The sequence below is a fragment of the Anomalospiza imberbis genome, chromosome 1 (assembly GCF_031753505.1).
Source record: "Anomalospiza imberbis isolate Cuckoo-Finch-1a 21T00152 chromosome 1, ASM3175350v1, whole genome shotgun sequence".
NCBI classification, from domain to species: Eukaryota; Metazoa; Chordata; class Aves; order Passeriformes; family Viduidae; genus Anomalospiza; species Anomalospiza imberbis.
In genome coordinates this window covers 151,726,075-151,753,935 of record NC_089681.1, presented here as the reverse complement: position 1 = coordinate 151,753,935, position 27,861 = coordinate 151,726,075, and the positions used below count along the sequence as shown (strand labels likewise).

At 65.6% G+C, this 27,861-nt stretch overlaps 2 protein-coding genes across 2 annotated transcripts in view; one reads left to right on the top strand and one right to left on the bottom strand.

The window, feature by feature from the left end:
- PTPN23 (protein tyrosine phosphatase non-receptor type 23) lies at nt 1-12,019 on the top strand. Its single transcript, XM_068188753.1, has 26 exons — nt 1-160; nt 1,512-1,586; nt 2,166-2,293; nt 2,713-2,789; nt 2,886-2,935; nt 3,433-3,564; nt 3,903-3,983; nt 4,405-4,536; nt 4,701-4,748; nt 4,963-5,019; nt 5,177-5,235; nt 5,496-5,575; nt 5,670-5,784; nt 5,959-6,024; nt 6,128-6,273; nt 6,713-7,021; nt 7,360-7,514; nt 7,594-7,745; nt 7,986-8,165; nt 8,325-8,784; nt 8,846-10,312; nt 10,426-10,607; nt 10,771-10,875; nt 10,963-11,101; nt 11,180-11,293; nt 11,369-12,019. The coding sequence occupies exons 1-26, from the start codon at nt 77-79 to the stop codon at nt 11,915-11,917; spliced, it is 5,142 nt and encodes a 1,713-aa protein (XP_068044854.1). The 5' UTR covers nt 1-76; the 3' UTR covers nt 11,918-12,019.
- Nucleotides 12,020-12,853: 834 nt separating this feature from the next.
- SCAP (SREBF chaperone) overlaps nt 12,854-27,861 on the bottom strand; it is a 33,117-nt gene continuing 18,109 nt past the window's right edge. The window contains exons 7-22 of the mRNA XM_068176467.1: nt 27,492-27,618; nt 26,204-26,316; nt 25,433-25,527; nt 24,795-24,893; nt 23,555-23,764; nt 22,278-22,693; nt 21,245-21,418; nt 20,199-20,394; nt 19,332-19,447; nt 18,677-19,229; nt 18,118-18,203; nt 17,419-17,501; nt 16,461-16,627; nt 14,758-14,838; nt 13,932-14,138; nt 12,854-13,305 (exon numbers count right to left, since the gene is read on the bottom strand). Of these exons, the coding sequence (XP_068032568.1) occupies nt 13,060-13,305; nt 13,932-14,138; nt 14,758-14,838; nt 16,461-16,627; nt 17,419-17,501; nt 18,118-18,203; nt 18,677-19,229; nt 19,332-19,447; nt 20,199-20,394; nt 21,245-21,418; nt 22,278-22,693; nt 23,555-23,764; nt 24,795-24,893; nt 25,433-25,527; nt 26,204-26,316; nt 27,492-27,618 (2,969 nt within the window). The 3' untranslated portion in view covers nt 12,854-13,059. The remainder of the gene's footprint in view (nt 13,306-13,931; nt 14,139-14,757; nt 14,839-16,460; nt 16,628-17,418; nt 17,502-18,117; nt 18,204-18,676; nt 19,230-19,331; nt 19,448-20,198; nt 20,395-21,244; nt 21,419-22,277; nt 22,694-23,554; nt 23,765-24,794; nt 24,894-25,432; nt 25,528-26,203; nt 26,317-27,491; nt 27,619-27,861) is intronic.

Below are 27,861 nucleotides of genomic sequence, written 5' to 3'. Positions count from 1 at the left end.
GCCGGGAGCGGGCCGGGATCGGGCCGGGAGCGGGCCGGGATCGGGCCGGGCCGTGCCGTGCCGGGAGCGGGCCGGGATGGAGGCCGTGCCCCGCATGCCCATGATCTGGCTCGACCTCAAGGAGGCCGGCGAGTTCGCCTTCAACGCCGCCGTCAAGAAGGTGGGGCCGGGCACGGCCCAGCGGGGGCTCGGGTCTGGGAGGGGTCAGAAGGGAGCCGGGGCGTCCGGGCGCCTCCGGGGAGCCCGGGGCGGGGGGAGAGCGGCGGGCGGGATGCCTGGGGGGTCCCCGGAGCCGCTGGGGCTTTGGATCGGGGCCCCCCCTGCCCGGAGCCGCCGGGGGCTGACGCCGTGCCCCTGCCGCCCCCGCGGGGGCCGGGTTAATTAGTCCCTTAATTAACGGCTGTAAACAAGCTCCACTCCTGTCCGGCGCTTCCTGTGCCGCAGAATTTATGGATGGAGAGGATTGGGGGGCCCCTCAGCGGCTGTGTCTCTCCCCCCGCGGATTTGCGGGGGACACAGGCGGCCCCTGGGAGTGTCCCCAACATGCTACACCTTGGGGCTGGGGGAACCTTCCCTCTGCCCGTAAGTCCCTTTTCCAGCCTCAGCCATTCCCCGGGCCCATTCCCTGGGCCCAGTCCCATTCCCTGATCCCATTCCCTGGGCCCTGTCCCATCCCCCGGGCCCATTCCCCGGTCCCATCCCCCGGGCCCATTCCTCAGTCCCATTCCCTGATCCCATTCCCCGGTCCCATTCCCTGGGCCCAGTCCCATTCCCTGGGCCCGGTCCCATTCCCTGATCCCATTCCCTGGGCCCAGTCCCATTCCCTGATCCCATTCCCTGGGCCCGGTCCCATTCCCTGATCCCATTCCCTGGGCCCAGTCCCATTCCCTGATCCCATTCCCCCGTTCCGTTCCCCTGATCCCATTCCTTGGGTCCCATTCCCTGGGCCCATTCCCTGATCCCATTCCCCGGGCCCATTTCCCGATCCCATTCCCCCATTCCATTCCCCGGGCCCATTCCTTGGGTCCCATTCCTTGGGTCCCATTCCCCGGTCCCATTCCCCGGTCCCATTCCTTGGGTCCCATTCCCCGGTCCCATTCCCCGGTCCCATTCCCCGATCCCATTTCCCGATCCCATTTCCCGATCCCATTCCCCGATCCCATTCCCCGATCCCATTTCCCGATCCCATTTCCCGGTCCCATTCCCCAATCCCATTCCTTGGGTCCCATTCCTTGGGTCCCATTCCTTGGGTCCCATTCCTTGGGTCCCATTCCCCAATCCCATTCCCCGGGCCCATTCCCCGGGCCCATTTCCCGATCCCATTTCCTGATCCCATTCCCCGGGCCCATTTCCCGATCCCATTCCCCGGTCCCATTCCCCGGTCCCATTCCCCCGGCCGTCCCTGGGTGTCGAACTCCGCCCAGCCGGGCCCGGTGTCGGTGTCCCGGCTGCCCGCCGCCTTCTCCGGGGCCAGGAGGGGCTCCGGGCGCTCAGCCCGTGCCGCCCCGCAGTTCGTCCTGAAGAACTATGGGGAGAACCCGGAGAGCTACAACGAGGAGCTGCGGAAGCTGGAGCTGCTCCGGCAGGTGAGGGGGAGGATCCTGGGAGCCAGCCGGGGGCTCCGGGATGGCCCTGCCGCCCCCCCGGGCCGGGGCTGCTCCTCTCCCCGTCCTGTGGCCCACGGAGCAGCCCTGGGATGATCCCAGAGATCCAGGAGCCGTGAGCTGCTGGCTGGGGGGAGCAGGGACAGCTCCTGGTGCTGGCCACAGGGGCCCCAAAACCTTGGTGGCGGGGGGCAGACACCCCCAGCCCAGCGCTGGGATTTCTCCTGAAGCGGGAGGGCGGGACACCTTCCTGCTGTTCCCTCCTCTCCCGGTGTGCCCCAGGACACCCAAATCCCGGGGTTGTCCTGGCCCTGGGAGCTGTGCCGGGGGTGCAGAGCCTCATTTTCCTGCCCCGCTCCCCCCCATCCATACGGGAGCTCCCCCAGGCTCGTTTTTGGGAGCGCTCAGCTGTTCCCGAGGGTCTCCAGGAGCCCTGCCCCATCCCGAGCAGCCGGATGCTGCTGGCTCTGCCTCCCCTGCAGGACAGCTCCGGTTCCTGCCTGGAACAGGCAGTGCCCGGAGCCTCTCCCTCCTCTTCCTCCTCCTCCCGTCCCTCCCCAGAGCGCCGTCAGCGTTCCCAGGGACTTCGAGGGCTGCAGCACCTTGCGCAAGTACCTGGGGCAGCTGCACTTCCTGCAGAGCCGCATCCCCATGGGCCAGGGGCAGGACGCAGCCGTGCCCGTCACCTGGTGAGGGACGGGGGGCTGGGATGGGGGATCCCGGGATGGGGGGCTGGGATGGGGGATCCCGGGATGGGGGAGCTGCAGTGCGTGGGCTCTGGGCTGGGATGGCTGAGCCAGGCAGGATGATGTGGCCATGCCATTCCCCTGGTGAGGAGCTGCTCAAGGAACCCCCTGGGAATGTGGTCCTGCCTGGGGTGGCATTGGGGGATCCCAGGAACCCCCTGGGGGATGACGGTGTCCTGCCTGGGGTGGCACAGGGGCATCCCGGGGGACCTTTGAGAAATGGGCTCCTGCCCTGGGGAGCCCTTGGGGAATGGGGGCCTGCAGAGGGGGGTCTCAGGAACCCTTGGGGAGCGGGGATCCCAGTAATTCCTGATCCTGGGAGAATCCCTGGTTGCTCCCCGTCCTGTGCCCCCTTCCCCCAGGACTGAGATCTTCTCGGGCAAGGCAGTGACACACGAGGACATCAAGTACGAGCAGGCCTGTGTCCTCTACAACCTGGGTGAGCTCCCTGATTCCGGCAGCTTTGGGGCTCCCTGGCCCAAGCCCCCATTCCCAGGGGTGGCCCTGTCCCGCTGAGCCCCCCCTGTCCCCCCAGGAGCTCTGCACTCCATGCTGGGAGCCATGGACAAGCGCGTGTCCGAGGAGGTAAGGACCCCGCAGCCCTCGGTGCCAGCTCTGTCCCTCTGGGGCACAGGTGGCACCTGGGCAGTGTCAGCTGGGTGTGACAGGGCAGGGACCGTCCCTGTGCTGGGCACCGGCAGGAACCTGGAATCTGTGGGCTTTGGGGTGTCCAGGGTACAGGACATCGAGGGGTGTCTGGGGAAGGGGTGGAGCACCAGGAGGGGACTCAGGAGGGACCCTGGGCACAGCCCGGGAGTGGGGCTCTGCTCCCAGGTGACAGGACAAGAGGGAATGGCCTCAAGGGGAGGCTCAGGTGGGATATTGGGAGAATCCATCCTGGAAAGGGCTCTCCAGCCCTGGCCCAGCTGCCCAGGGCAGGGGTGCAGTCCCCATTGCCGGAGGGATTGGAAAGCCCTGTGGATGTAGCAACTGGGGACATGGTCAGGGGTGGCCTTGGCGGGGCTGGGTGGACTCCATGATGGGGGAAGTCTTCTCCAAACCCAACAATTCCATCCCCTCAGGGCATGAAGGTTTCCTGCACCCACTTCCAGTGTGCTGCCGGCGCTTTCACCTACCTGCGGGATCACTTCCCACATTCCTACAGCGTGGACATGAGCCACCAGATCCTCAGCCTCAACATCAACCTCATGCTGGTGGGGACTGGGGGCACTGCTGGCACTGGGACCCCTCCAGTGTGTCCGTGGGCTTGGTGTTCCCTGTGGATCCAAGGGCACAGGAACCCAGTGTCCCCCAGGGGTTCTCTGTGGGGTCTGGGCTCCCTCCCGGCGTGCGGGGGACGGAGGTTTTGGGAGGCACTGGGGGATCAGGGAAGGCTCAGTGCCGTTCCTGGGCTCTCCAGGCACCCTCAGGGCTGGTATTCCCTGTGCCACATCCAGCCCTTGGGAAAGGGCTGGAGCCAGTGGGTCCTGCCAGGGGTCTGGGCTGTCCCAAGGGTTGGGGACACTGAACATTCCTCTCTTGCCCCTGGCAGGGCCAGGCACAGGAGTGTCTCCTGGAGAAGTCCATGCTGGACAACAGGAAAAGCTTCCTTGTGGCCCGCATCAGTGCCCAGGTGAGCTCCAGGAGCTGCTGCCAGCACGGCCCTGCTCCCACTGCTCTGGGACCAGGAACTGGAGAGGGACTTTGGGCAGGGGCCTGGAGTGACAGGACACAGGGAATGGGAGATGTGGGGGCAGTATTGGGAAGGAATTCTTGGCTGTGAGGTGGGTGAGGCACTGGGATGCATTTCCCAGAGAAGCTGTGGCTGCCCCTGGATCCCTGGAAGTGTCCAAGGCCGGGCTGGATGGGGCTTGGAGCAGCTTGGACTGGTGACAGTCCCTGGCTGTGGTCCCAAACACATCCCTGAGTTCCCCCCAAGCACTCCTCCAGGTGATCCGAGTCCTTGGGCTGGCGCTGGTGATTCCCCCTGGCTGCCCTGCTCTGCTTCCCCTGGGATCTGGAATTCCAGGCTTCTCCCCTGTCCCTCTCCACAGGTGGTGGATTACTACAAGGAGGCCTGCCGGGCCCTGGAGAACTCGGAGACGGCCTCACTGCTGGGCAAGATCCAGAAGGACTGGAAGAAACTGGTTCAAATGAAAATCTATTATTTTGCTGCCGTGGCCCACGTGAGTGAGGGGGAGCTGGGGCTGGGGGGCTCTGCCTGTGCTCCCATCCCGCCTCGGGATGCTCCTGACAGCTCTGGAGCAGCCCTGGCTGCTTCCTGGGGTTTTCCTCCCCCTCTCAAAGCTCTCCCTGGAGTTAAAGAGCTCTGATCCCAGTTTTCTTCCAGCTGCACATGGGGAAACAGGCTGAGGAGCAGCAGAAGTTTGGGGAAAGGGTAAGCGGGGCCGTGTCGTCCCATTTCATCCTCTCCAGCCTCTGGATCGGGGTCCTGGGAAGGGGCCTGTGTCCTGGAAGAGGTTGGGTATCCACAGCCACGTCCTGTGTCCTGCCAGGGCCTGGGTGCTCTGGGAGGGCCGTGAGGAGCTCTGGGCCTGGGCAGAGCCAGGACAGTGCCTCCCGTGCCAAGCCCAGCTCCCGCTCTCCCACAGGTCATCTACTTCCAGAGCGCTCTGGACAAGCTCAACGAGGCCATCAAGCTGGCCAAGGTGGGTTCCTGCCCTCTGGGACTGGGGGCTTCCCCCTCCCAGCCGGGCCCTGGGCTGCCAGGCCGCAGGAGGAGCAGGACTGGGGTCGGTTTCAGGGGCTCAGCTGCCTCCAGGCCTCTCTGATCCCAGGCAGCGATTCCCCCTCTCAATCCCACAGGGCCAGCCTGAAACCGTGCAGGAAGCTCTGAGGTTCACCATGGATGTCATTGGTGGGAAGTGAGTCTGCGGGGCACCCCAGGGCGCCTCCATCCTTTTCCAGGCCTCGGGAATGTTGGTGGGCAGGGAGCCTGGGGAGCATTCCCGGTGTCCTGACGTGCAGAGCCCAGCACTGCCCATGCCCCATGGATGGATGGCTGCTGTGGGAATTGCTGGAGCAATCCCAGGAGAGCCAGGGGGGCTGAGCCCGTGCAGAGCGAGCTTAGGGAGCCAGGAATGCCACCTGCTCCTTCCCTCCCAGCATCACTTCCCATTTCCAGGTACAATTCAGCCAAAAAGGACAACGACTTCATCTACCACGAGGCCGTGCCCGCGCTGGACACTCTGCAGTCTGTCAAAGGTCAGGGGGGCTTTGGGGCCCCTGGGGACAGGGCCCTGCTGGGATTGAGGGGAGCCTCCCTTCGGGAGCGGTCCCAGCCCGCTGTGTCCCTCAGGTGCCCCCTTGGTGAAGGCTCTGCCCGTCAACCCCACGGACCCCGCGGTCACTGGCCCCGACATCTTTGCCAAGCTGGTGCCCATGGCTGCCCACGAGGCCTCATCCCTGTACAGGTGTGTCCGGGCTCTGGCCAGAGCGGGATGGGATGGGATGGGATGGGATGGGATGGGATGGGATGGGATGGGATGGGATGGGATGGGATGGGATGGCTGGAGCTGGGGCTGTGGAGCCTGCTGGGCATTTCCCTGGGCTCATGGACTGTTCTGTTCTGTTCTGTCCCGTCCCAGCGAGGAAAAGGCCAAACTGCTGCGGGATGTGATGGCCAAGATTGAAGCCAAGAACGAAGTGTTGGAGTACGTGAGGGGCCCGGCCCTTCTGCCCCACGGGGTCACGGTGCTCCCAAGCCTCTGGAGGGGGGACACTGCCACCCCTCAGGGGCCCCTCTGTGTCCCACAGCCAGTTCATGGACTCCATGCAGCTGGACCCCGAGACCGTGGACAACCTGGACATGTACAACCACATCCCGCCCGTGCTGATGGAGAAATGCGCCGCGCTCAGCGTGCGCCCGGACACCGTGCGCAACCTCGTCCAGTCCATGCAGGGTGAGGGCTCCGGGACCCCAGGGGCTGGCACTGCTCCCTGCCAGGGGCTGGCACTGCTCCCTGCCAGGGGCTGGGGGCCTGGGGGCTGGCACTGCTCCCTGCCAGGGGCTGGGGGCCTGGGGGCTGGCACTGCTCCCTGCCTGGGGCTGGGGGCCTGGGGCCAGCATCACTCCCTGCCCAAATGTGTTGGGAGTGTTTTCACCGATGGCTGGTTCTGTACTGGCATAAATTCCTGAATCGCAAAGCATTTTCCCTTCTGGATGGGAGGGGGGATGACCTGCCCAGGAGCCCAGCACCCCAACGCCTGGGTTGCCGTGTCCCCACCTCCGGCTGCCCACAGCTGGGTTTATTCCTGGAGCTGCCGTGTCCGTGCCTGGCTCCAGGCCCGGGGCAAGCAGGAGGTGGCCCCAAGCCCACCAGTCCCCCCGTGTCCCCCCAGTGCTCTCCGGGGTCTTCACCGACGTGGAGGCGTCGCTGAAGGAGATCCGGGCCCTGCTGGAGGAGGACGAGGCGCAGGAGCGGAAGCTGCAGGAGCTGCTGGGGAGGGTCCCGCCGGTGCCAGGGTCCCCCCCGGGGCTGGCCGAGGTGAGCAAGGAGTGCTCCAAGTACCTGGAGCTGCACGAGAAGGCGAGTTTCACCAACACCGAGCTGCACCGAGCCATGAACCTGCACCTGGGCAACCTGCGCCTGCTCGGCGGCCCCCTGGAGCAGGTGCGGGCCGCGCTGCCCACCCCCGCCCTCTCCGAAGGTGAGTCCTGGCCCGGGGCGCTGGAAGAGCCCCCCCGCAGCTGGGGGAGGCCGGGCTGTACCCCTTGTGTCCCCCCGGGGGACTGGCAGTGCCCCTGGGCTGGGGGAGGAAGGGCGGTCCCTCTCGGTGCCCCCCGGGGGTCCCCGTGTGTCACCTGGCACTGCCGGTTCCAGCGCGGGGAGGGGGGGATCGCCCCAGGGAACGCGCAAAGCGGGCCCTGTCTGGGGACAAAGGGGACGCGGACTGTCCCAGCCAAGGCCTGGCCCCGCAGATCCACCCCGCGGTTCCCTGCGGTTCCTCGGGATGCGGCCCCGCCCCTGACCCCGCCCCGCCCGCAGACGACAAACAGGTGCTGCAGCACCTGAAGCGGATCCTGGCCAAGGTGCAGGAGATGCGGGACCAGCGGATGTCCCTGGAGCAGCAGCTGCGGGAGATGATCCAGAAGGATGACATCACCACCTCGCTGGTCACCACTGACCGCTCCGAGATGAAGGTGGGCTTGGGGACACCCCTGTGTGCCCCTCGGGACCGCTCTGTCCCACAGCCCCGCAGACCCTCCCGTGTCCCGGCAGAAGCTCTTTGAGGAGCAGCTGAAGAAGTACGACCAGCTCAAGGTGTACCTGGAGCAGAACTTGGCTGCCCAGGAGAACGTGCTCAAGGCCCTGACAGACGCCAACGTCAAATACGCGGCCGTGCGCAAGGCCCTGGCCGAGGTGGAGCACAAGTGAGTGAGGAGGGTGGCTCCCGGTGCCCTGGGGGGTCTCAGTGCCCAGGAACAGCCCTCACCCCCCTGGCACCACCGCCAGCTTCTCCTGTCCCGCTCCACTGCTGAGGCTGTGGTGGCTTTGTCCTGTCCTTGTGCCCATCCCAGTGGGAACTGGAGGGTCCCACAGGTGCCTGGAGCCGGGTACCCACCTTTACCCTGGTGCTGCGTCCTGCTGAGCCCCTCTGTGCCCCTGTCCAGGTGGAACACGACCGTGCAGACCCTGGTGGCCTCCTACGAGGCCTACGAGGACCTGATGAAAAAGTCCCAGGAGGGGAAGGATTTCTACACGGACCTGGAGGGGAAGGCGGCCAAGCTGCTGGAGCGGGCGCGGGCCGCATGCCGGGCCAGCGAGGCGCACCGGCAGCAGCTGCTGGAGAGGTGGGTGGGCACGGAGCGGGGGGCAGCGAGACCCCCGGGGGTGAGAAGGGCCTTTGGGAGCTGTGGGTAGTGGTCGGGGGGCAGGGGAGGGCTCCTGGTGCCCGTGGGGGCAGCGGGGGCGCAGCACCCGGCTCCACACTGAGCCCCCTGCCCCCTCAGGGAGCTGAAGAAGCAGCCGCCCCCCCGGCCCACGGCCCCCAAGCCCCCCCTGCAGAAGAAGCCGCTGGACGAGGCCGGGGGCCCCGAGGCCGCCGAGCTGGGCTCCCTGGTGCTGTCGGAGCTGCCGGAGGAGCTGCGGAGCCTCCCCCCGGAGCTGCTGCCCGGGCCCCTGGGCCAGCTGCCCCCTCCAGCGCTGGCCGCCCTGGCCGGGGGGCTGCGGCCCCCCGAGCCCTACATGCTGCCGGGGGGGGTGGCCAGCGCCCCGCTGCCCCCCCTGGCCCCCACGCCCCCCTTCCCGGGGCACTACCGCCCGCCCGGGCCTCCCGCCGTCCCCGGCCCCTTTCCTGCGGCCGGGGGGGTCCCGGGGCCGCTCCTGCAGCCCTCGGCCCCCGCCGGGCCTGCCCCCGGCCCCGCCGCCCCGCAGCTCTTCCCGGCCGCGCCGCTGATGCGCGCCCCGGCGGCACAGCCGGCCTTCGGCGGGGCGCCCCACGGGCCGCCGCCGCCCGCGCTCGTCCCCGCAGCACGGGCCCCTGCCCGCCCCCGCCTACGGCCCCGCGCAGCCCGGGCCGGCCCCCGGCCCGCTCCGGCCGCCCGTGCCGGGGGCAGCGCCCGTGGGCGCCCAGCCGGGGCTGGGCGGCCAGGAGCCCCCGGGCACGCGCCCGGCCACCACCACGGTGGACAGCGTGCAGGCCCCCATCTCCAGCTGCTCCGTGCCCCCCCGGGGACCCGCGGGCCCCTTCCTGCCCCCCCAGCGCCCGGGGGGACCCCCGGCACCCTTCCCCTACACCGCGGGGGGGGTTCAGCCCTTCGGGGCACCGGCTCAGCCCCCCTTCCCCCCGGCACAGCCCCCGCCCGCCTTCGCCCAGGGCCCCCAGCAGTTCCCCCCGGGTCCCTTCCTGCCCCCGGGCCGAGCCCAGGCCCCTCTGCCCTTCCAGCAGCCCCCCCGAGTCCCCCTGGCCCCCCCGGGCCAGTTCCCCCAGCAGCGCTTCACCGCTCCGGGGACCCCGCTGCCCCCCCAGCTCTACCAGCTCCCCGGGCAGGACCAGCTGCCCCCCGCGGGCCTCGCCCCACACCCGGGGGCCGTGCCCTTCCCCAGGAGCGCCGCCCAGAGCGGCCCCCCGACGCTGGGGGGGCTCCAGCCGGTACCCCCCGGGTCCCCCGCCCTGCCCTTCTGCCCCAGCCCGGCTCCCCCCAGCGCTCAGCTGCCCCCCGGGACCATGGCCCTGGGTCCCCCCGCGCCCGCCCCGCCCAGCCAGGCCCCTTCTCCCGGCCCGCTGCCGGGCACCGTGGTGGTCCAGGGCCCTCTGGTCCCGTCCCCGGCCCCGTCCCCGTCCCCAGCCCTGCCCATGCAGCCCCCGGCGCCGCGGGCCCCTCCTGCGCTGCCCCCGCCGGGCTCCGGGGACGCGCCGTTCCCGCGGCAGAGCCCCTGCCCCGCCGACCTGCTGTCGTCCAGCCCCGAGAGCCAGCCCGGCGGCTCGGCCGCGCCCGGGGGGCTGCTGCAGCCCACTAAGGCGGGGGCGCAGGAGGGGCAGCGCCCGCGGGCCGTGCAGCTCATCGAGGCCGACCCGTACGCGGAGCCCGAGCGCATCCGGCGGCTGCTGGCCCAGCTGGAGCGGTTCCGCGCCCTGGCCGAGCGGCTGGAGCGGCCCGCGCCCGGCGGCGGCTCCGAGCTGGACGCGCTCTGGAAGGAGCTGCAGGAGGCCCAGGAGCGCGACGCCCGGCAGCGCTCCATCGCCATCGCCCGCTGCTATTCCATGAAGAACCGGCACCAGGACATCATGCCCTACGACCGCAACCGCGTCGTGCTGCGCTCGGGCAAGGACGACTACATCAACGCCAGCCGCGTGGAGGACCTGTCCCCGTACTGCCCCGCCCTCATCGCCACCCAGGCCCCGCTGCTCGGCACCGCCGCCGACTTCTGGCTCATGATCTACGAGCAGAAGGTGTCCGTGGTTGTCATGCTCGTGTCCGAGCAGGAGCTGGACAAGGTGCGTCCCGTCCCGGGGACGGGGCACGCTGCCCGGTGCCCGTGGGCGGGTGTCAGCAGGCCCTGCGGGACCCGAGGGTCCCCGGGCCGTGCTGACAGCCTGTCCCGCGGCAGAAGGTGCTCCGGTACTTCCCGTCGGAGCGGGGCCAGCCCGTGGCCCACGGCCCCCTGACCGTGGTGCTCACCAGCCTGCGCGCGACCCCCACGCACGTGGAGCGGATGCTGACGCTGCAGTACCGGGACCAGAGCCTCAAACGCACCGTGGCCCACCTCCAGTTCACCTCCTGGCCTGAGCTGTACGCGGGGCGACACAGGGGGGGGCTTGGGGGGCCCCGACCTTCTGCAGGGGTGGTTCTGGGACCTCGGCTCTGCAGTCGGGGAGGGCGTTTGGGCAGCCCTGACCCATCGGGGGGCCTCAGTGCGGAGCCCCCCCAGCGAACGTGCGTTCCCCCACCCCAGGGGCCTGCCCGACAGCAAGGGGAGCCTCCTGCGCTTCATCCAGGAGGTGCACGGCCATTACCTGCACCAGCGCCCGCTGCACACCCCGGTCGTGGTGCACTGCAGGTGAGCCGGGCCGGGGGTTCCCGGGGCGCGGGAGAGGGGCTGCCCCCCATCTCCCGGGTCTCTCACGGCTCGGGGGTCTCTCCGCAGCTCCGGCGTGGGCCGCACCGGCGCCTTCTGCCTGCTGTACGCCGCCGTGCAGGAGGTGGAGGCCGGGAACGGCATCCCGGACCTGGCGCAGCTGGTGAGGCGGATGCGGCAGCAGCGCAAGCACATGCTGCAGGAGAAGGTACTGCCGGGGGGCTGAGCCCCGCGCGTGTGGGGCGGGGGCTGCACCCCGGGCCTCACCGTGTCCCCTCCCCTGCAGCTGCACCTCAAGTTCTGCTTCGAGGCCGTCCTGCTCCACGCGGAGCAGCTGCTGCTGCGCCACGGCGTGGGCGGCCCCGCCCCGGCCAAGCCCCCCAGCAGCACCTCCCCCAAGGTGGGTGTAGGGGCGTGCCGCGGGGTTTTGGGGAGCTCTGCCACGGCCGGGGCTCACGGGGCCGCTCTCCCCCAGCTCTACTTCCAGCAGGACCCCCAGGACCTGGTGCTGGGGGGGGACGTGCCCATCAGCTCCATCCAGGCCACCATCGCCAAGCTCAGCATCAAACCGGGGGGGCCCAGCGCCGAGCCCGGGGAGGGCTGGGGGGTGGATCCCGCCCCCGCTCCGGACCCCGCGGAGCCCGAGGCGCCGCTGCCGATTCCTGACGGCGTCGTGGATGGTGTCGGTGCCCCCGAGCCCGAGCCCCCCGCCCCGAGGCCGTCCCTCCCCGAGGCGTCGGATGACACCGAGAGCAGCAACCACGTCGGGGGGGAGAGCCCCGAGGGGCCGGGGGGGCCGCCAGAGCCCCCCGCTGCCCCCCCAGCCTCCTCCTCCTCCTCCCTGGAGCTCCTGGCCTCGCTGACGCCCGAGGCCTTCAGCCTGGACGCGTCCCTCAGGGGCAAACAGCGCATGAACAAGCAGAACTTCCTGCAGGCACAGCCGGGCGAGGGGCTCCGGGCGCCCCGGCCCAGCGACGACCCCCTCAGCATGCTCGACCCCCTCTGGACCCTCAACAAGGCGTGAGGGGGGTGGGGGCCCCCAGGCCCCCAGCCCCGCTTTGTTTGACTCCGGGTAGAACTGACTTTTTCAGCTCTTTGCTACTAAAATAAAGCGAGTTTATCTGCAGGGCCGGGCCCTGGTGCTGCCGGCGGGGAGGGCTGAGCCAGGCTCGGGTTAGTTCCGTTTAATGGATGTTCCTGCACACGTTATAAAACACGATCGGTACAAAAAGCGTCCCCTGTACAGCACAAAGGTACAGCTGGGCGAAGGCCACCCGCGGGGGCTGGGCCGGGGTCCCGGGGGTCCCCCCTGCCCCAGGCCGGCGCCGCCTCTACAATCACCGGGGGTCGAGAACAGACGTCGTGGTTCGGGGCAGGGCGGGAGCGGCCGGGAGCCCCGGCCCGGGGGGGAGCCCCGGCCCGGGGGGGAGCCCCGGGTGCTGCCGCGGCCCTGGTGTGCACGTTGGTCCCGCTGTGCCCCCGCTCGGGTCTCTCCCCAGCGCCTGCAGGAGGGGGGCGAGAGCTCCGCCCGCTCCCAACCTGAGAAAAGCCTCCTCTGGCCCCGCAGCGGGAAGGGGAGGAGGAGGAGGAGGAGGAGGAGGAGGAGGAAGGTGCTATGGCTGCAGACGGGAGCCGGGCAGAGCAGCTATGCCAGGGCACGTCAAGGGCAGCACGGCCGGGGCTGGACCCCCGCGCCCCCTGCCCCAATAAATAACTATTTACAGCGTATAAATAAATAGAGCGGGGGCAGCTGCGGCCCCGGGCGGGACCGGGCGGGGCCCTGCCGCGCCCTAAGGCACGTGGGGGCCGAGCCGCGCCCAGGAGGGGTCGGTCCCGGCCCTCCCCCGGCTGCCACCCGGGGCCGGGGCTGTCCGAGGGCTGTTGTGTCCTGGGGCGCTGCTGGGTGTCCAGCTGGGAGCCGCCACGCTGTCCCCACTCCTGCCCTATCCCGCCCCCGTGTCCCTCTGCACCATCGCGCTGCCGGGGCTCCCCGAGACCGCTCGGAAGATGCCGGGCCAGGCAGAGCGGCAGGAGGGCGGCGGCCCCAGCCCGCTCGGTGACCGGAGTCGCTCCGGTGGCATCGATGGAGCCAAGGAGCCCGCGGCCCCGTCCCCTCTCCGGCACAGCCCCGAGCCCCGCCTCAGTCCCGCCGGCCCCTCCTCCTGCTCAGTCCAACTTCTCCAGCACCGAGGGCACGTAGACCAGGCTGAGCTCGCTGCCGAAGTTGCAGACGATGGCGGCGTTCTCCAGCACCAGGATCTGCCGCGCCGGCTGCGACTCGTTGCTCTTGCCCAGGTAGACGGTCTGGAGCAGGTCCCCGTAGCCGATGTCCCAGAAGGACACGCAGCCCTGGCCCCCCGTCACCAGCAGGTTGTCGGAGATGACGCCCAGGCTGGCGCCGCAGCCCAGCTCCTGCGAACAGAGGGCGCAGAGCTGAGCTCCGAGGGCAGGAGCGGGGCAGAGCCCCGCGCTGGACCCGGCCTGAGCTGAGCCTTTGCATGGGACAGCCAGGCTGTTCCAAGCGCGCCGAGCTTGAGCAGAGGCTCCTCAGCCTCCAAGCGCAGCAGAGGTGTCTGCAGGGACTGGTGGGGGCCTGGAAAACCAGGAGGACCCGAGGGTGTGAGATGGAGCTGGGGAGTCTCAGCCTGGAGAAAAGGGGGTTCAGGGGGGACCTTGTGGCTCTGCACAGCTCCTGACAGGAGGGGACAGCCCGGGGGATCGGGCTCTGCTCCAGGGAACAGGGACAGGAGCAGAGGGAACGGCCTCAGGCTGGGCCAGGGGAGCTCAGGGTGGACATCGGCAGGAATTTCTCCATGGAAGGGGTGATTAGACTCTGGAAGGGGCTGCCCAGGGTAGCAGAGCAGTGCCCTTCCCTGGAAGGATTTAAAAGCTCTGCGGATGTGGCACCTGGGGACACAATCGGCGGTGGCCTTGGCAGCGCAGGGGGGTGGGTGGACTCCGTGGTCTCCGAGGGTTTTCCAACCCAAGCAATTCCCGGTTTCCTGGTTAACCCTCCCCAGCTGCCCCACAGGTCCCACCTGCTGGATGGAGTAGAGCTTGATGCCCGAGCTGCGGTCCCAGATGCTGATGACGTCGTCCAGGCCGCTGCTGATGACGCAGGACGTGGTGCAGGTCAGGGAGGTGACGTCCCCACGGTGGGCGAACATGTGGCTGACACGGCTGCCCGTCAGCACGTCCCACAGGCAGATGGCCCCGTCCTGGCCACCGCTGGCCAGCACCATGGTCTGCAGGACACCAGGGCCACGTCAGTGCCAGGGCACACGCAGTGCCACCAGCGCTCCGGCACTCCCGGCTGCAGGAGGTGACGTGAGCACGAGCTGGACCCCTGGACTGCCAGCCCAAGGCTTCCCTGCCTGTTCTGCGAGCTTGAGCAGGCTGGGGGAGACACAGCACAGGTCCCCCAGGAGCCCCAAGGTCCTGGGGAAGCACCCAAGGTCACTTCTGCGGGGTGGGAGAGCACCTGGGGGCACACGCTGCTGTAGGGAGCACACTGGGGACTGCCACTCCTCCTGGGGACTGGGGGCAGAGCCTCCCTGGGGGCTCAGGCCCCGTTTCAGGCCTGTTCAGCCCCACCTGGCAGTGCAGGAACAGGGATTCCCTGCTCCAGAGGGACAGAGAAGCAAGAGATCTCCAGGGAAAGAGATTGCTGAGCGCACAGTGAACTGGGGGAAAACTCTGGCTTGGCCAGAGAGAGAAGGAGGGACCCAGGTGAGTGCCTCCAGCTGAGCCGCGGGCTCAGGGATGGGACCAGGGATGAGCCAGGGATGGGCTGAGGTGTGATCTCAAGGATGGGCTCGGGTATCAGCTCAGGTGTGAGGGCTCAGGCCCAGCAGCTCCCCGTACCTGGTCGATGTACACGGCTGTGATGGCTCCCGAGTGGCCCTGCAGGGTGAACAGGCAGCACGAGTCCTCCAGCCGGAACACCTGGGGCAGGAGAGGCCCGGGTGAGGCTCTGGGGCCACCTGAGCTCCCCACGGCACAACAGGGCCCACCTGGTCCCACTGTGGCACAGCTGGGGGCCACGTCATGGCCGGTGGGCAGTGCCAGGGTGGTGACAGGGCAGTGACTGCACAGCTGAAGGGGATGGGGAGAGGGGACATCCTGGAACCTGGATCTGCCACTCAGGGCATGTCACAGCAACCTCATGGAATGCTCCAGTCTGGGCACACAGGAGCTGGAAAGACCCTGGGGTGCTGGTGGATGTGACCAGCTGTGCCCAGGTGGGCAAGAGGGTAACAGCACCTGGATCGTATCAAAACCAGTGTGGCCACGAGACCGGGGCAGGGACTGTCCCCTGTGCTGGTCCTGCTGAGGGACCCCCTGGAATCCTGGGTGCTGCTTTGGGTCCCCCCTGACAGGAAGACCTGGAGGGGCTGGAGCGTGTCCAGGGAATGGAGCTGGGAAGGGGCTGGAGCCCCAGGAGGGGCTGAGGGAGCTGGAAAGGGGCTCAGCCTGGAGAAAAGGGGGCTCAGGGGGGACCTTGTGGCTCTGCACAGCTCCTGACAGGAGGGGACAGCCCGGGGGTCGGGCTCTGCTCCAGGGAACAGGGACAGGAGGAGAGGGAAGTTTAGGTTGGATATTGGGAAAACTCCTTCGTGGGAAAGGGTGGTCAGGCATTGGAAGGGGCTGCCCAGGGCTGTGGTGGAGTCCCCATCCCTGAAGGAATTTTAAAGCCATGTCCATGTGGCACTTGGGGACATGGGTTAGTGGTGGCCTTGGCAGTGCTGGGGACTGGCTGGATTTGATAGTCTTGAAGATCTTTCCCAACTTCGGTGATTCCATAACTCTTTGAAGTCACCCATTCCCAAGGCACGAGGGTGCCAGACTCAGCTCCTGGTGACACTCACCAGGCTCTGTCCTTCAACTCCTCCCATGCCCCGTCCAGGCAGGGAACAGACCCCAGCGACTTCCTGGAGCCCCCCCTGCCTGCGTGCCCCCCGCAGCTGTCCCTGTCCCTGTCCCCGCTCACCCGCAGGGTGTGGCCCCTGTCCCTGTCCTCACCTGCAGGGTGTGGCCCCTGTCCCTGTCCCCATCCCCGCTCACCCGCAGGGTGTGGCCCCTGTCCCTGTCCCTGTCCCCATCCCCGCTCACCCGCAGGGTGTGGCCCCTGTCCCTGTCCCTGTCCCCGCTCACCCGCAGGGTTTGGCCCCTGTCCCTGTCATGTCCCTGCTCACCCGCAGGGTGTGGCCCCCGTCCCGGTCCCTGTCCCCGTCCCTGTCCCTGCTCACCCGCAGGGTGTGGCCCCCATCCCTGTCCCTGTCCCTGTCCCTGTCCCCGCTCACCCGCAGGGTGTGGCCCCTGTCCCTGTCCCCATCCCCGCTCACCCGCAGGGTGTGGCCCCTGTCCCTGTCCCCGCTCACCCGCAGGGTGTGGCCCCCATCCCTGTCCCTGTCCCTGTCCCTGTCCCCGCTCACCCGCAGGGTGTGGCCCCTGTCCCTGTCCCCATCCCCGCTCACCCGCAGGGTGTGGCCCCTGTCCCTGTCCCCGCTCACCCGCAGGGTGTGGCCCCCGTCCCTGTCCCTGTCCCCGTCCCTGTCCCCGCTCACCCGCAGGGTGTGGTCCTGGCTGCCGGTGACGAGGCGGCCGGCGGCGGCCCGGAGCGCCGTGATGGGTTTGTGGTGCGCGCAGGCCACGCTGTGCGTCAGCTGGCAGCGCACGGCGGCGCCGCGGCACAGCTCCGGCGACGGCGGCAGGCTGCTCCTGCCCGGGGCACCTGCGGGCACACGCGGGCCTCAGCTGGGGGAAGGGCACCTCGGGAGGGCACGGGGTCTGGGTGCTGGGCTTTCGGGAATTTGGGGCCGGCACCGCAGCGAACCCTCTGTGCTAGGAATATCTGGAGTGAGGGCCTCAGCAGGGTCAGAGAATTCCTGGTTTGGGATGGAACAGCCCTTAAAGCCCGTCCAGTCCCACAGCCCACCTTCCAGGGGCAGGGACACTTTCCACTACCCCGGGCTGCTCCTGGGATAGCCCCGTCCAGCCTTGGATGCTTCCAGGGATGGGGCAGCCACAGCTTCTCCAGGAAATTCCTCCCAGTCCCTCTCCCCTCCCAGGGAAGAATTTCTCCCCAGTATCCCATCTGAATCATTTCCTCTATTCTGCTCCAGAAGCAAAGGAACCCCGTGCTCTAACCAGTCACCCCCGTGGGCCACTCTGGGCTGTGCTGTGGTTGTGCCGAGGGCTCGGGCTGTTCCCGGCATGGGAACAAGTGAGACGGGGAGGAAGGAGAGAGAAGTGGAAGGAGCTAAGGGCAGAGCTGGGCCTGGAAGCACATGGGAGCCTCCGGCCCCAGGCCCTGGGGAAAAGCAGCATGGGGATGATGGGGGATGCTGTCCCAGCACAGGGAGCTCCCCCAGCAGCCCTCAGCTCAGCACAGCTCCGGGTGCTTTTGGAGAACTGCCACCGAAGCCGAAGGGGGTGTGAGGAAGACTCAGCTACGAGGAGGAAGAGGGAGGAGGGGAAGGGAGGAGCCCAGGGCAGCCCACTGACATTCCAACACCTGCTCACCTCGGAACTGCAGGTGGTTCAGGGACGTGTGAGTCTCCAGAGAGAAGAAATCCAAGGAGCCATTCAGCCGGGCAGCCACGATCCTGAGGGAGAGACGTGGGGGCCGAGGAGAGGCCCCTCCCTGAGCCCCAAAGCCGGACACCCCCGGGCCAAGCACAGACCACCCACCCCCGGGAGGAGGCTGCACGGAACTGGGCTGGGAGACTGGACACAGCTCTGAATGGACTGGACAATGGCAGCGCCTCCGGAACAGCAGTGACCCAAAGGTGTCCCAGCCCTGGAACCCTCGGGATATTCAGCTACTGGCAAGGCTGAGGGCTGAAGAAGTGGCTGCTGGAGCAGACCTGCAGCCAGGAAAGCTGGTGAGAGGTGGATACACGGAAGGATTAGGCTGGACGTGAGGCTGGACAGCAAGAAAAGGTGGCTGGGCACTGGATGGGCTCCCCTGGGAATGGTGACAGCTCCAGCCCTGCCAGAGCTCAGGAGCGTTTGGACAAAGCTCTCAGGCACAGGGTGCGGTTGTTGGGGTGTCTTGGGCAGGGCCAAGGGTTGGACTCCACGATCCTTGGGGGCCTCTTCCAGCTCAGGATATTCCATGACACTGATTCCAAGGAAGAGACATCCCCGCCAGGCCTCTGCTGCCGGGAGCTGCGTGGAGGTTGGGGCTGGGGATCTCCCAGCACCTGCTCAAGGAGTTACCTGTTGTTGAGGAAGACGAGGGCTGTGATGCCGGATTGTCCTTCATCATTGCTGCTGCGGAGGGTCCCCTCGATGGCGTCCCACACCTGGGGGAGGAGGGGTCACTGCGGTGACACTGGCCAGAGGAGCACTGGACACAGGGGGATCTGGGATCCTGAACAGCTCCGTGTGCTCTGCTCCCAGCCCCTGTGCTGGGTGAGCAGGTCACAGCTCCCTGTGCCAGGCTCCCAGGCTGTGTGACCTCCTGCCTCCCAATAGCATCCCTGCTCCTCACTCCAGCTCCCTGTCACTGTGTCCTGTCCCTGCTCCTCACCTCCAGCTTCCCATTGCTGTGTCCCCATTCATGTCCAGCTGTTCCTCACCTCCACCTCCCTGTTACTGTGTCCCTGCTCATCTCCACCTTCCCGTAGCTGTGTTCCCGCTCCTCACCTCCAGCTTCCCATTGCTGTGTCCCTATTCATGTCCAGCTGTTTCTGGGTCCCTGTTCCTCACCTCCACCTCCCTGTTACTGTGTCCCTGCTCATCTCCACCTTCCCGTAGCTGTGTTCCCGCTCCTCACCTCCAGCTTCCCATTACTCCTGCCAGCCACGATGAGGTTCCCCTGCAGCTCCAGGCTCCAGATGGAGCTCTCCAGGTCCCCTCCCCAGGACTGCAGGGGAGAGGATTTGTCACATCCCGCGCAGGCCTCGTCCCCGAGGCTGCGCCGGCGGCCGCCACAGCCGCCCTCGTCGGAGCCGCCGCTCCCGCAGAAGCCGGCGGGGCCGTGCGGGGCCGAGAGCCCCGGGAAGTTCACGTTCCTGCAGCTGGAGCCGCCGTGCTCCTCGTACACCTTCCCAACCAGGCTGCTGAAGTCGTATCCCGAGTCCTTGTGGCGAGCGCCCACGGCGCGGAGCCGCGGCTCCGCCTCGGCCACCTTGGCGTGCTCCAGGAAGTTGGTGTCGATGAGGGAGGTGAGGTCGGGCTGGTCACAGAACAGGGGGGGCTGGGGGGGTCCCAGCAGCCGTTTGAGCTGGTGACTGCTCTCGAAGGAGTCCTCCAGCCCGTTCTTGCCATCCGGGCTGGGATCCCAGCCCTCCTGGTAGTCGAAGATGCCGCTGCTGTCCCTGCGCAGCCTGCGAGGAGGGACGAAGCTCAGCCCCTCCGCTGGCGGGCCGCTCCCTGGGAGCTCGGGGCCGCGGGGATGTGGGGCCGTGGGGACACGGACAGGGCCGTACCTGGGCTTGGGGATGACGGTGAGGCAGTCGCCCGTCTGCGCGTCCCACACGCGGATCTGCCCCACCAGGCAGCAGCTCACCAGCAGCATCCCGTCACTGGCCAGGCACTCGATGTCCTGGGAGGCAGGGGGGACAAGCACAGCTCAGTGTGGCACCACCAAGGCCTCTGGATCCTGAGCACAGCCTGGTGTGGCTGCAGGACTGCAGAGATGATGGGGTTTATGGCAAAACTGGCTGGTTTAGGAACCGAGGGACGGTGAGGACATGGATACCCCTGGAAGGGTCCGAGGCCAGGGTGGATGGGGCTGGGAGCAACCTGGGATAGTGGAAGGTGTGGCACTGGGTGAGTTTCAAGGTCCCCTTCAACCCAAACCATTCTGAGATTCCAGGATCTCTGCCCAGACCCCAGTGTGCACTGGACTGCTGCAAATTCAACAGACTCCATCTTGTCTTGCCTCCCCTAAAAAATTCTGTCCCAGTTTGAAGGCAGGCTCAGGAGCAGAGACACGGCTTTTCTGGGAGACACAGCGCAGCACTGCAAACTCGTCTGTCTGAATGCCCAAGAGCTTTGCTTCCTCTCAGAACAGGAGAAATCCCAGGCTCGTCCCGGCTGGAAAAGCCCTCCCAGACCACTGAGTCACACCTGTGACTGACCCCCACCTTGTCACCCAGCCCAGAGCACCGAGTGCCACATCCAGCTGCCCCTTGGAGCTCAGCAACGTGCAGGTATCCCAGCAAAGCAGGGAACGGAAGCCAGAGGCAGTGGGAATTGCAGACAGCAAGTCCCAGGAGGAGATGAGAACGTGCTGCAGGAATTTCACGCTCCGATAACCTTTCTCTACGTGCTTATTCCCGAGCTGGACCTACCATGAGGTGTCCCCTGAGGACCAGGGGCACGATCTCGGTCTCGGGGGGCGAGTAGCCGTAGTCGTCGCAGGGCAGGTCGCCCCGGCGGCGCCGGCCCGGCCCGTTCTGCCCGTAGTTCTTGGGGCACAGCACCCGGTACAGGCAGAACAGCAGCAGCACCAGCAGCATGCCCGACGCCAGGCCCAGAGCAGCCACCCTGGGGGAGACACACGCACCACGGCGAGGAGGTAAGAAAATAAATCCCAGTTTCTAGTCCACGGATAGATTTGGGGAGTCTTGTGCCAGGATTACTCATGCGCTGGTCTGAATTTCTCAGCTGAGAAAGCTTTTCAACTAATTACAGAGATTTGTTGGAAACTAAGGGGGGGTTTAATGGGAAAATGGCAATTTCAACAAGATTTTTGAGGCTTTTCAGTAAGGAAAGTAATGAGCAACTAAGATCTTAAGAAAACACCAGCTGGGGACTGGGATAACAAAGTGTGTTCAGCACTTGCAGGTTCAGACATGGGGTGTGAGCTGTTCTCTCCGCAGAGAGGGGAGTTCCTTGCACCAGAGTTTGCTCTAACCCCCAATAAATCATTATCCAATTATATCCAGGTGGTGGCTGCCCCTGCATCCCCAGAAGTGTCCAAAGCCGGGATGGATGGGGGTTGGAGCACCCTGGGATAGTGGAAGGTGCCCCTGCCCATGGCACAGAGTGGGACTGGACTGGTTGCAAGGTCCCTCCCAACCCAAACCCTTCTGGGGTTCTATGAAATGCCATTTAAACCCCCAAGTTGACCTTCTGTCCTCGTCACCCCGGGATCAGCCCCGCACTGCAGCAGGAGCACTAAGGGCCTCCGTGCACAGCCCATTCCTGCCCTCAGCTGATGGAGAACTGCCAGGAGGCAGCAGTTTGGCTTAGCACGGAGCATCCCGAGCATCCCGAGCTTTGGCACGGAAGCCTCGGGAGCTTTCCCGTCTCCCAGCAGAAGCACCAGCCCAAGGCAGCCGCGGAGCCCCCCGGGGCTGAGGCAGGCTCGGGGGGCCGTGGCAGGACACGTTACTTGTAGAGGGTGACGTCCTGGTGGCCGCGGGGCTGCGCGGCGCGCTCCGGCTGCGGGCCCGTGTCCGCCAGGAAGGGCTGGGAGCGCGAGGCCTCCTGGGGGTGCCGCACCTCCAGGGCCTCCTGCGGCTTCAGGTACAGCGTGACGGGGATGGCCGGCAGGATGCTGATGTACCTGGGGGGACAGGGGCAACAGCTCAGGGCCGCCACGAGGGGACACGCACAGGTGACTGGGCAGCCACGGCAGGAACCAGGGTGCTTTCAGTGCTCTGAACTCCTTGGAAAGATCTCCTTGGAATTAATCTCCTCTAAAGCTATTCCCCAGGTTTTAACGCTTCGAAGAGCCAAACGAAATGAAGTCCTGAGGAGATCAAGTGGATCCCAGGAATTTAAGTCTAGTTTCCTGTGTGCTGCAGGCTGGGAGGTCTCACCAGGAAGCTTCTTCAGCTCAGCTGCCTCTTCCTCACATGTACTATTTCCATCCCTTACAGATGATTGTATCAGACAATTGTGGAATTACTGAGGCTGCAAAAGCTCTCTGACACCATCAGGTCTGACTGCTGCCCCCTGAGCTGCCAAGGCCACCACTAACCGATGTTCCCAAACCCACCGTGACCCACCCCGGCAACCCTTGATTCTGTTCCCTCTCCTCCTGTCCCTGTTCCCTGGAGCACAGCCCGACCCCCCGGCAGTCCCCTCCTGTCAGGAGCTGTGCAGAGCCACAAGGTCCCCCCTGAGCCCCCTTTTCTTGTTTTGCAAAATCTAAAACTTCACCTCCAGGGTCCAGGAAGACACGACACACCAAGCACATACAACACCCAGGAGCAGAGTGAAACAACCCTGATTCCCAGAGGAACAGCCCTGGAGGGTTTGTGAGCTCTGCCCACCCCAGGGGACCTGCTCCTCCCTGACACACCTGGAATGAGCCCCATGGAAGCAGTGAGTATGGAGCACGAAGGACAGAAGAAAGACAAACTCTTGGGGTCAGCTGCCCAGATCCCAGTGCCAGTGGCACTCCGTGCCAGCCCACTTGCCTCTTGGCCAGGGTGATGTTGTAGTAGCTGAAGAGGGCTGGCCAGTGCCTGAAGGAAAGCTTCCTCCAGATCTCCTCATCCTCTGCTCCCCAGGTAACCTCTGCCTCTGTTCCCAGCTCCACCTGCCCGTTGCCTCTGCCCTCGGGGCCCTGGGCCCAGGTGTGCTGGTTCGGCTCCAGCCCCGCCTTCTGCTCCCGCTGCTGCGTCTGGTTCTCCGACAGCTGCATGGGCTCCGATGGGAAGACTGAGAGGTCGATCTTGGGGTCCCCAGCAGGCAGCACCCCTCCAGGAACGGGCATGGGAGGCAGACCTGCGTCCCCCAGGGGACTCTGCTCGGTGACCTGGGACGTGAGGTAGGTGCGGAGCCCAGCAGGATCCGTGTAAACCAGGATTCCGATCCAGATCACTGTCCCGGCCTGTGCAGGAAGAGCAGGGACACAGCTGCCTCCAGTGCCACCGCCCTGTCCCCTGCCTGAGCGGGGACACAGCTGCCTCCAGTGCCACCGCCCTGTCCCCTGCCTGAGCAGGGACACAGCTGCCTCCAGTGCCACCGCCGTGTCCCCTGCCTGAGCGGGGACACAGCTGCCTCCAGTGCCACCGCCCTGTCCCCTGCCTGAGCAGGGACACAGCTGCCTCCAGTGCCACCGCCCTGTCCCCTGCCTGAGCAGGGACACAGCTGCCTCCAGTGCCACCGCCCTGTCCCCTGCCTGAGCAGGGACACAGCTGCCTTCAGTGCCACCGCCCTGTCCCCTGCCTGAGCAGGGACACAGCTGCCTTCAGTGCCACCGCCCTGTCCCCTGCCTGAGCAGGGACACAGCTGCCTCCAGTGCAGGGTGCCAGCCTGGTGGAGGTGGGTGCCCAGCAGGGGTGCCAGCCTGGCAGGGGTGCCAGTCTGGCTGTTTGGGTGCCCGTCTGGGTGCCCAGTGGGGCAGACACGGGTGCCATCCCAGAGGTTTGAGTGCCCAGCAGGGCAGTCTGGGTGCCATCCCGGTGGTGTGGGTGCCCAGCGGGGCAGTCTGGGTGCCATCCTGCAGTCTGGGTGCCACCCCGGCTGCCTGGGTGCTATCCCAGCAGTCTGGGTGCCATCCCAGCAGTCTGGACACCCAGCAGGGCGGTCTGGGTGCCATCCCAGCAGTCTGGGTGCCCAGCAGGGCGGTCTGGGTGCTATCCCAGCAGTCTGGGTGCCATCCCAGCAGTCTGGGTGCCCAGCAGAGCAGTCTGGGTGCCCCCCCGGCCATCCCCCCGGTGGTGCGGGTGCCCAGCCGAGCCCCACGTACCATGATGAGGCGCTGGGCCAGGCGCGTGCGGGCGAAGAAGTAGATGACGCGCAGGCGCTTGGGCAGGCGCAGGTTGCGCAGCGAGGACGGCTGCAGGGTGATGGTGTGCGGCGTGTGCGGCGCCGCCGGGCGCAGCGCCGCCGGCCGGGCGCGGCACGGCGCCTTGGCCAGGCACGACTCGGCGGGCAGCCGCTTGTTCAGGTCGGCCAGCTGCAACAGAGGCGGGAGGGACGGGTGAGGGGCTGGGAGGGAGGGATCCCCGCGGAGCCGGGAGGGACCCCTGGGCAGGGATTCCTGCCCTGGGGTGGTGGTGGTGGTGACTCCCTGGGGTCTCCTGCCAGCCCATTTACCCCAGTCAGCACATTTACAGACTCGGGGAAGCACGGAATGCTCGGGATGGAAGGCACCTTAAATCCCATCCAGTGCCACCCATGCCATGGCAGCATCCCAGTGTCCCAGGCTGCTCCCAGCCCCAGTGCCCAGCCTGGCCTTGGGCACTGCCAGGGATCCAGGGGCAGCCCCAGCTGCTCTGGGAAATCTGTGCCAGGGCCTCCCACCCTCAGAGAGAAGCTCCTCCTAATGTCCAACCTAAACCTTTTTTCTGTCAGTTTGAAGACATTCCCCCTTAACCTGTCCAACGTCCCTCTCCATCTTTCTTGTGGGCTCCCTTCAGGTCCTGGAAGGTCACAGGTAGGTCTCTAAGCTTTCCTTCTCCAGGCTGTATTACCCCAGTTCTCTCAGCGTTTCCTCAAAGCAGAGCTGCTCCACCCCTCTAATCAACTTGATGCCTCCTGTGGATTTGCTCCCACAGCTCCCTGTCCTTCCTAAGAGTGTCTTTTCCCTCAAGTGCTCTGTTCCCAATCCCTGTGTGTGTAACCAAGTATGGAACCAGAACTTTCACAGCTCAGGACGAGAGGAAACAGCCTCACGCTGACCAGAGGAAGTTTAGGTTAAATACTGGGAAAAATTTCTTCCTGGAATGGGCTGTCCAGCCCTGGCCCAGCTGCCCAGAACAGGGGCAGAGTCCCCATCCCTGGGGGGATTTAACAGCCGTGTGGATGTGGCACTTGGGGACACGGGTCAGTGGCGAGCGCAGTGGTGCTGCTGGGGAATGGTTGCACTCCGTGATGTTAAGGGCCTGTCAGCCTCGGTGAATTTATGATTCTGTTCTTGTCCTCTCTGGGGAGCGGGATGCTGGGGCTGTGCTCCCCTCCTCCCCCGGGCCGTGCTCCCTGCCCACCTCCATGCGGCGGATGTCGATGGACAGCACCGTGGTGAAGAAGAACATCTGCAGGAAGAAGTCTGACACCAGCCCCACCACGGCGAAGAGGCAGAACTCCTGTGGGTGGGACACAGGGATTAGCTCCCACTGCACCTGGGAACGAGGGACACCCAGCAGTGCCACTGACACACCCCGTGATCCACCTCTTGTGCTGGCTCTGAGCTCAGGGCTGGATGAGGCCACGTGAGAATCCAAGGATATTTATTCTAATTCACATTCTTTGTTCTTTTTGGCCACAATCCACCAAAACCCCGGGACTCTGCTCCCAGGGAACAAGGGACAGGATGAGAGGAAAAGGCCTCAGGTTGTGCCAGGGGAGATTTAGATTAGACATTGTGGAAAATTTCTTCCCCAAAAGGGGCTATTAGGCATTGGAAGTGCCCAGGGCAGGGGTGCAGTCCCCGTGCCTAGAGGGATTTAACAGCTGTGTGGCTGTGGCACTGGGGGACGTGAGTTAGTGGTGGCCTTGGCACTGCTGGGGAACAGTTGGACTTGATGGTCTCCGAGGCTTTTCCAAGCCAGCCAATTCCCTGGCTCTGTGACCCTGCCCAGTGCCTCCCTGCAGCGGTCAGGCTCTGCCCTGCCACCCCTCTCACCTGGATGGCCGGGACCAGGGTGAAGTATCCGATGAGGATGATCCCCAGCTCCGTTGCCATGTTCTTCATGATGGACCAGCTCTCATTGCTCAGGCCTGGGGAAGGGCAAGGACAGGTCAGGGGAGCCTCTTCGCCGAGCCAGACATGAACACAGCAAAAGGAGCAGCATTTCCCCTCTCTGAAACCAGGAATCTACAGGCAACAGGCCAAAAAGGCCCTTCCAGGCTAAAATTCCCGAGTGCAAAGGCCCACTGGGGTTCTGAGTCCTGTTTCCCATCCAGGACCCAAACCACTTGTATTTTTAAAACTAAACTCAGCATCACTCTAGAATCTCTTCTCCCTGATGTTTAGAAACAGCTTTGAAGATTGCAAATTCCATTTATCCATGGTGTGAGCACACTCAAATCCTTCCACGGGCACAGAGCATTTATAGAATGGAGAAGGTAATTTTGCCACACATTCAGGGGAATTCTGTAGGACCTGTGTTCTGCACGTCTGATATCCATGACCTGAGAACAGTGCTCAGTATCCACACCAGGACATCCATCTCTCCCCTACTAATATTTTTTTTATATTTATTTAGCCTGTTTCAGTCAACAATCCCAACAAGCAGTGCCCACAGCAGCAGCATTATGTTCTTGGAATTCAAAACAAAAGGCTGTACCACTCACCTTGTTTCCTTCCCAGACCTGAACGAGACCATTCCCCCTCTCCCAGCCCCTGGCTCTCCCCACTTTTCCCTCTCTGCAGTCTCCCATAGCAGGATCCCACCTTGGGCGATGCGGAGCTTCACCTCCAGGTCCACGGGCGTGGACACAACGGACTTGGTGAGGACCAGCACGTTCTCCAGGCCAATCACCACCACCAGGTACGGGAATATCTCTCTGGAGGAAACAGAGGCACAACTGAGGAGGAGATCCGTGGGGAAAAAGAAGGGGAAGAGGCACGTTTGGAGCAAACACAGCCCTGGGAATCGAGGTGAGGAGACACCACCCCGTGCCCCAATCCCTTCCCTCAGTGTCACACTGCACAAGGAAAAGCTTTGTGCTTCCTCTGCCTTGGGCAGAAATCACCATTTTTGCAAAGCTGCAGGAATTCCTGGGAAATGCCCATTGTGGAACACCACTAATTTAATCTTGGTGCTTCCCAGGGACAGAGCCCTCTGCTCTCCAGCATCGGGCCCAGCAACAGAGAGGGACCTGGAACACCCTGTGAGGGACTGGGGGGTGGGTGGTCACTCATCAGGGAGGGGCAGGGACCGTGTCCCACCTCCTTTAAGGACCATCCCATTCCAGCCCTGCCATGGCAGGGACACCTTCCAGTGTGCCAGGCTGCTCCAAGCCCTGTCCAGCCTGGCCTTGGACACTGCCAGGGATCCAGGGGCAGCCACAGCTGCTCTGGGAAATCCATTCCAGTCCCTCACCACCCTCACAGGGAAGGATTTCTTCTGTCTATCTCACCTAAATTCCCCCTTTCAGTTTGAACCATTGCTCCTTGTCCTATCACTGTAGTTCCTGATGAGGAATCCCTCTCCAGCTTCCCTGTAGGCTCCCTCAGACACTGGAAGGGGGGAATGTCAGTGAATGTCCACAGTGAGTGGAAAAGCCACCAGCACAGATGAGCCTCTCGTGGGCAGCTTCTTGCTCGTGCCCAAGAATCCAAAATTCAGCAAGAGCAACTCAGGCCTGCCTTTAATTAAAGCATTTTCAGCTCATAACCCTTGTGAGCCCTCCAGGCAGCACCAGCACAGGACAGAGATGGGAGATAAGCTCCTTGGGAATCTCTGAACAGACAGAACGGAGCTCCTGCAGGAGGAGGCTGTGGGAGAGCCCGCTCAGCTCCAGGAATCATGTGTTATCCCAGCAATTCCTCCTGCTTCAGGCACCCAGAAGCTCAGCAGTAAGGAATCTCCAGGAGGTCTTGGCCAGCACAGGAACACACCCCCTGCACCCCTGGCGAGCACCTGGCGGTGACCCTGCCCAGCAGCGCGTCCAGCACCGCGGGAGCTGGTTCCGGCACGGAATCCCCCAGGCACTCCCCCGGCGGGGCTGGCACGTACCCGCCGTTGAGCGTGGGCGTGAGGCCGAAGAGGGTGCAGAGCCCCACGGACATGAGCAGGGAGCTGAGCACCGTCACCACCGCCGCCAGCGCCAGGCCCCACTTGGACTTCACCATGTCGATCTTGCCTGCAAAACAGCCCCAGGCAGGTGAGCAGGGACAGCACAGCGGATGGACACACACGGACACAGACGGACACACACGGACACAGACGGACACACGGACACAGACGGACACACGGACACAGACGGACACAGACGGACACAGACGGACACAGACGGACACAGACGGACACACACGGACACACATGGACACACATGGACACAGACGGACACACACGGACACAGACGGACACAGACGGACACAGACGG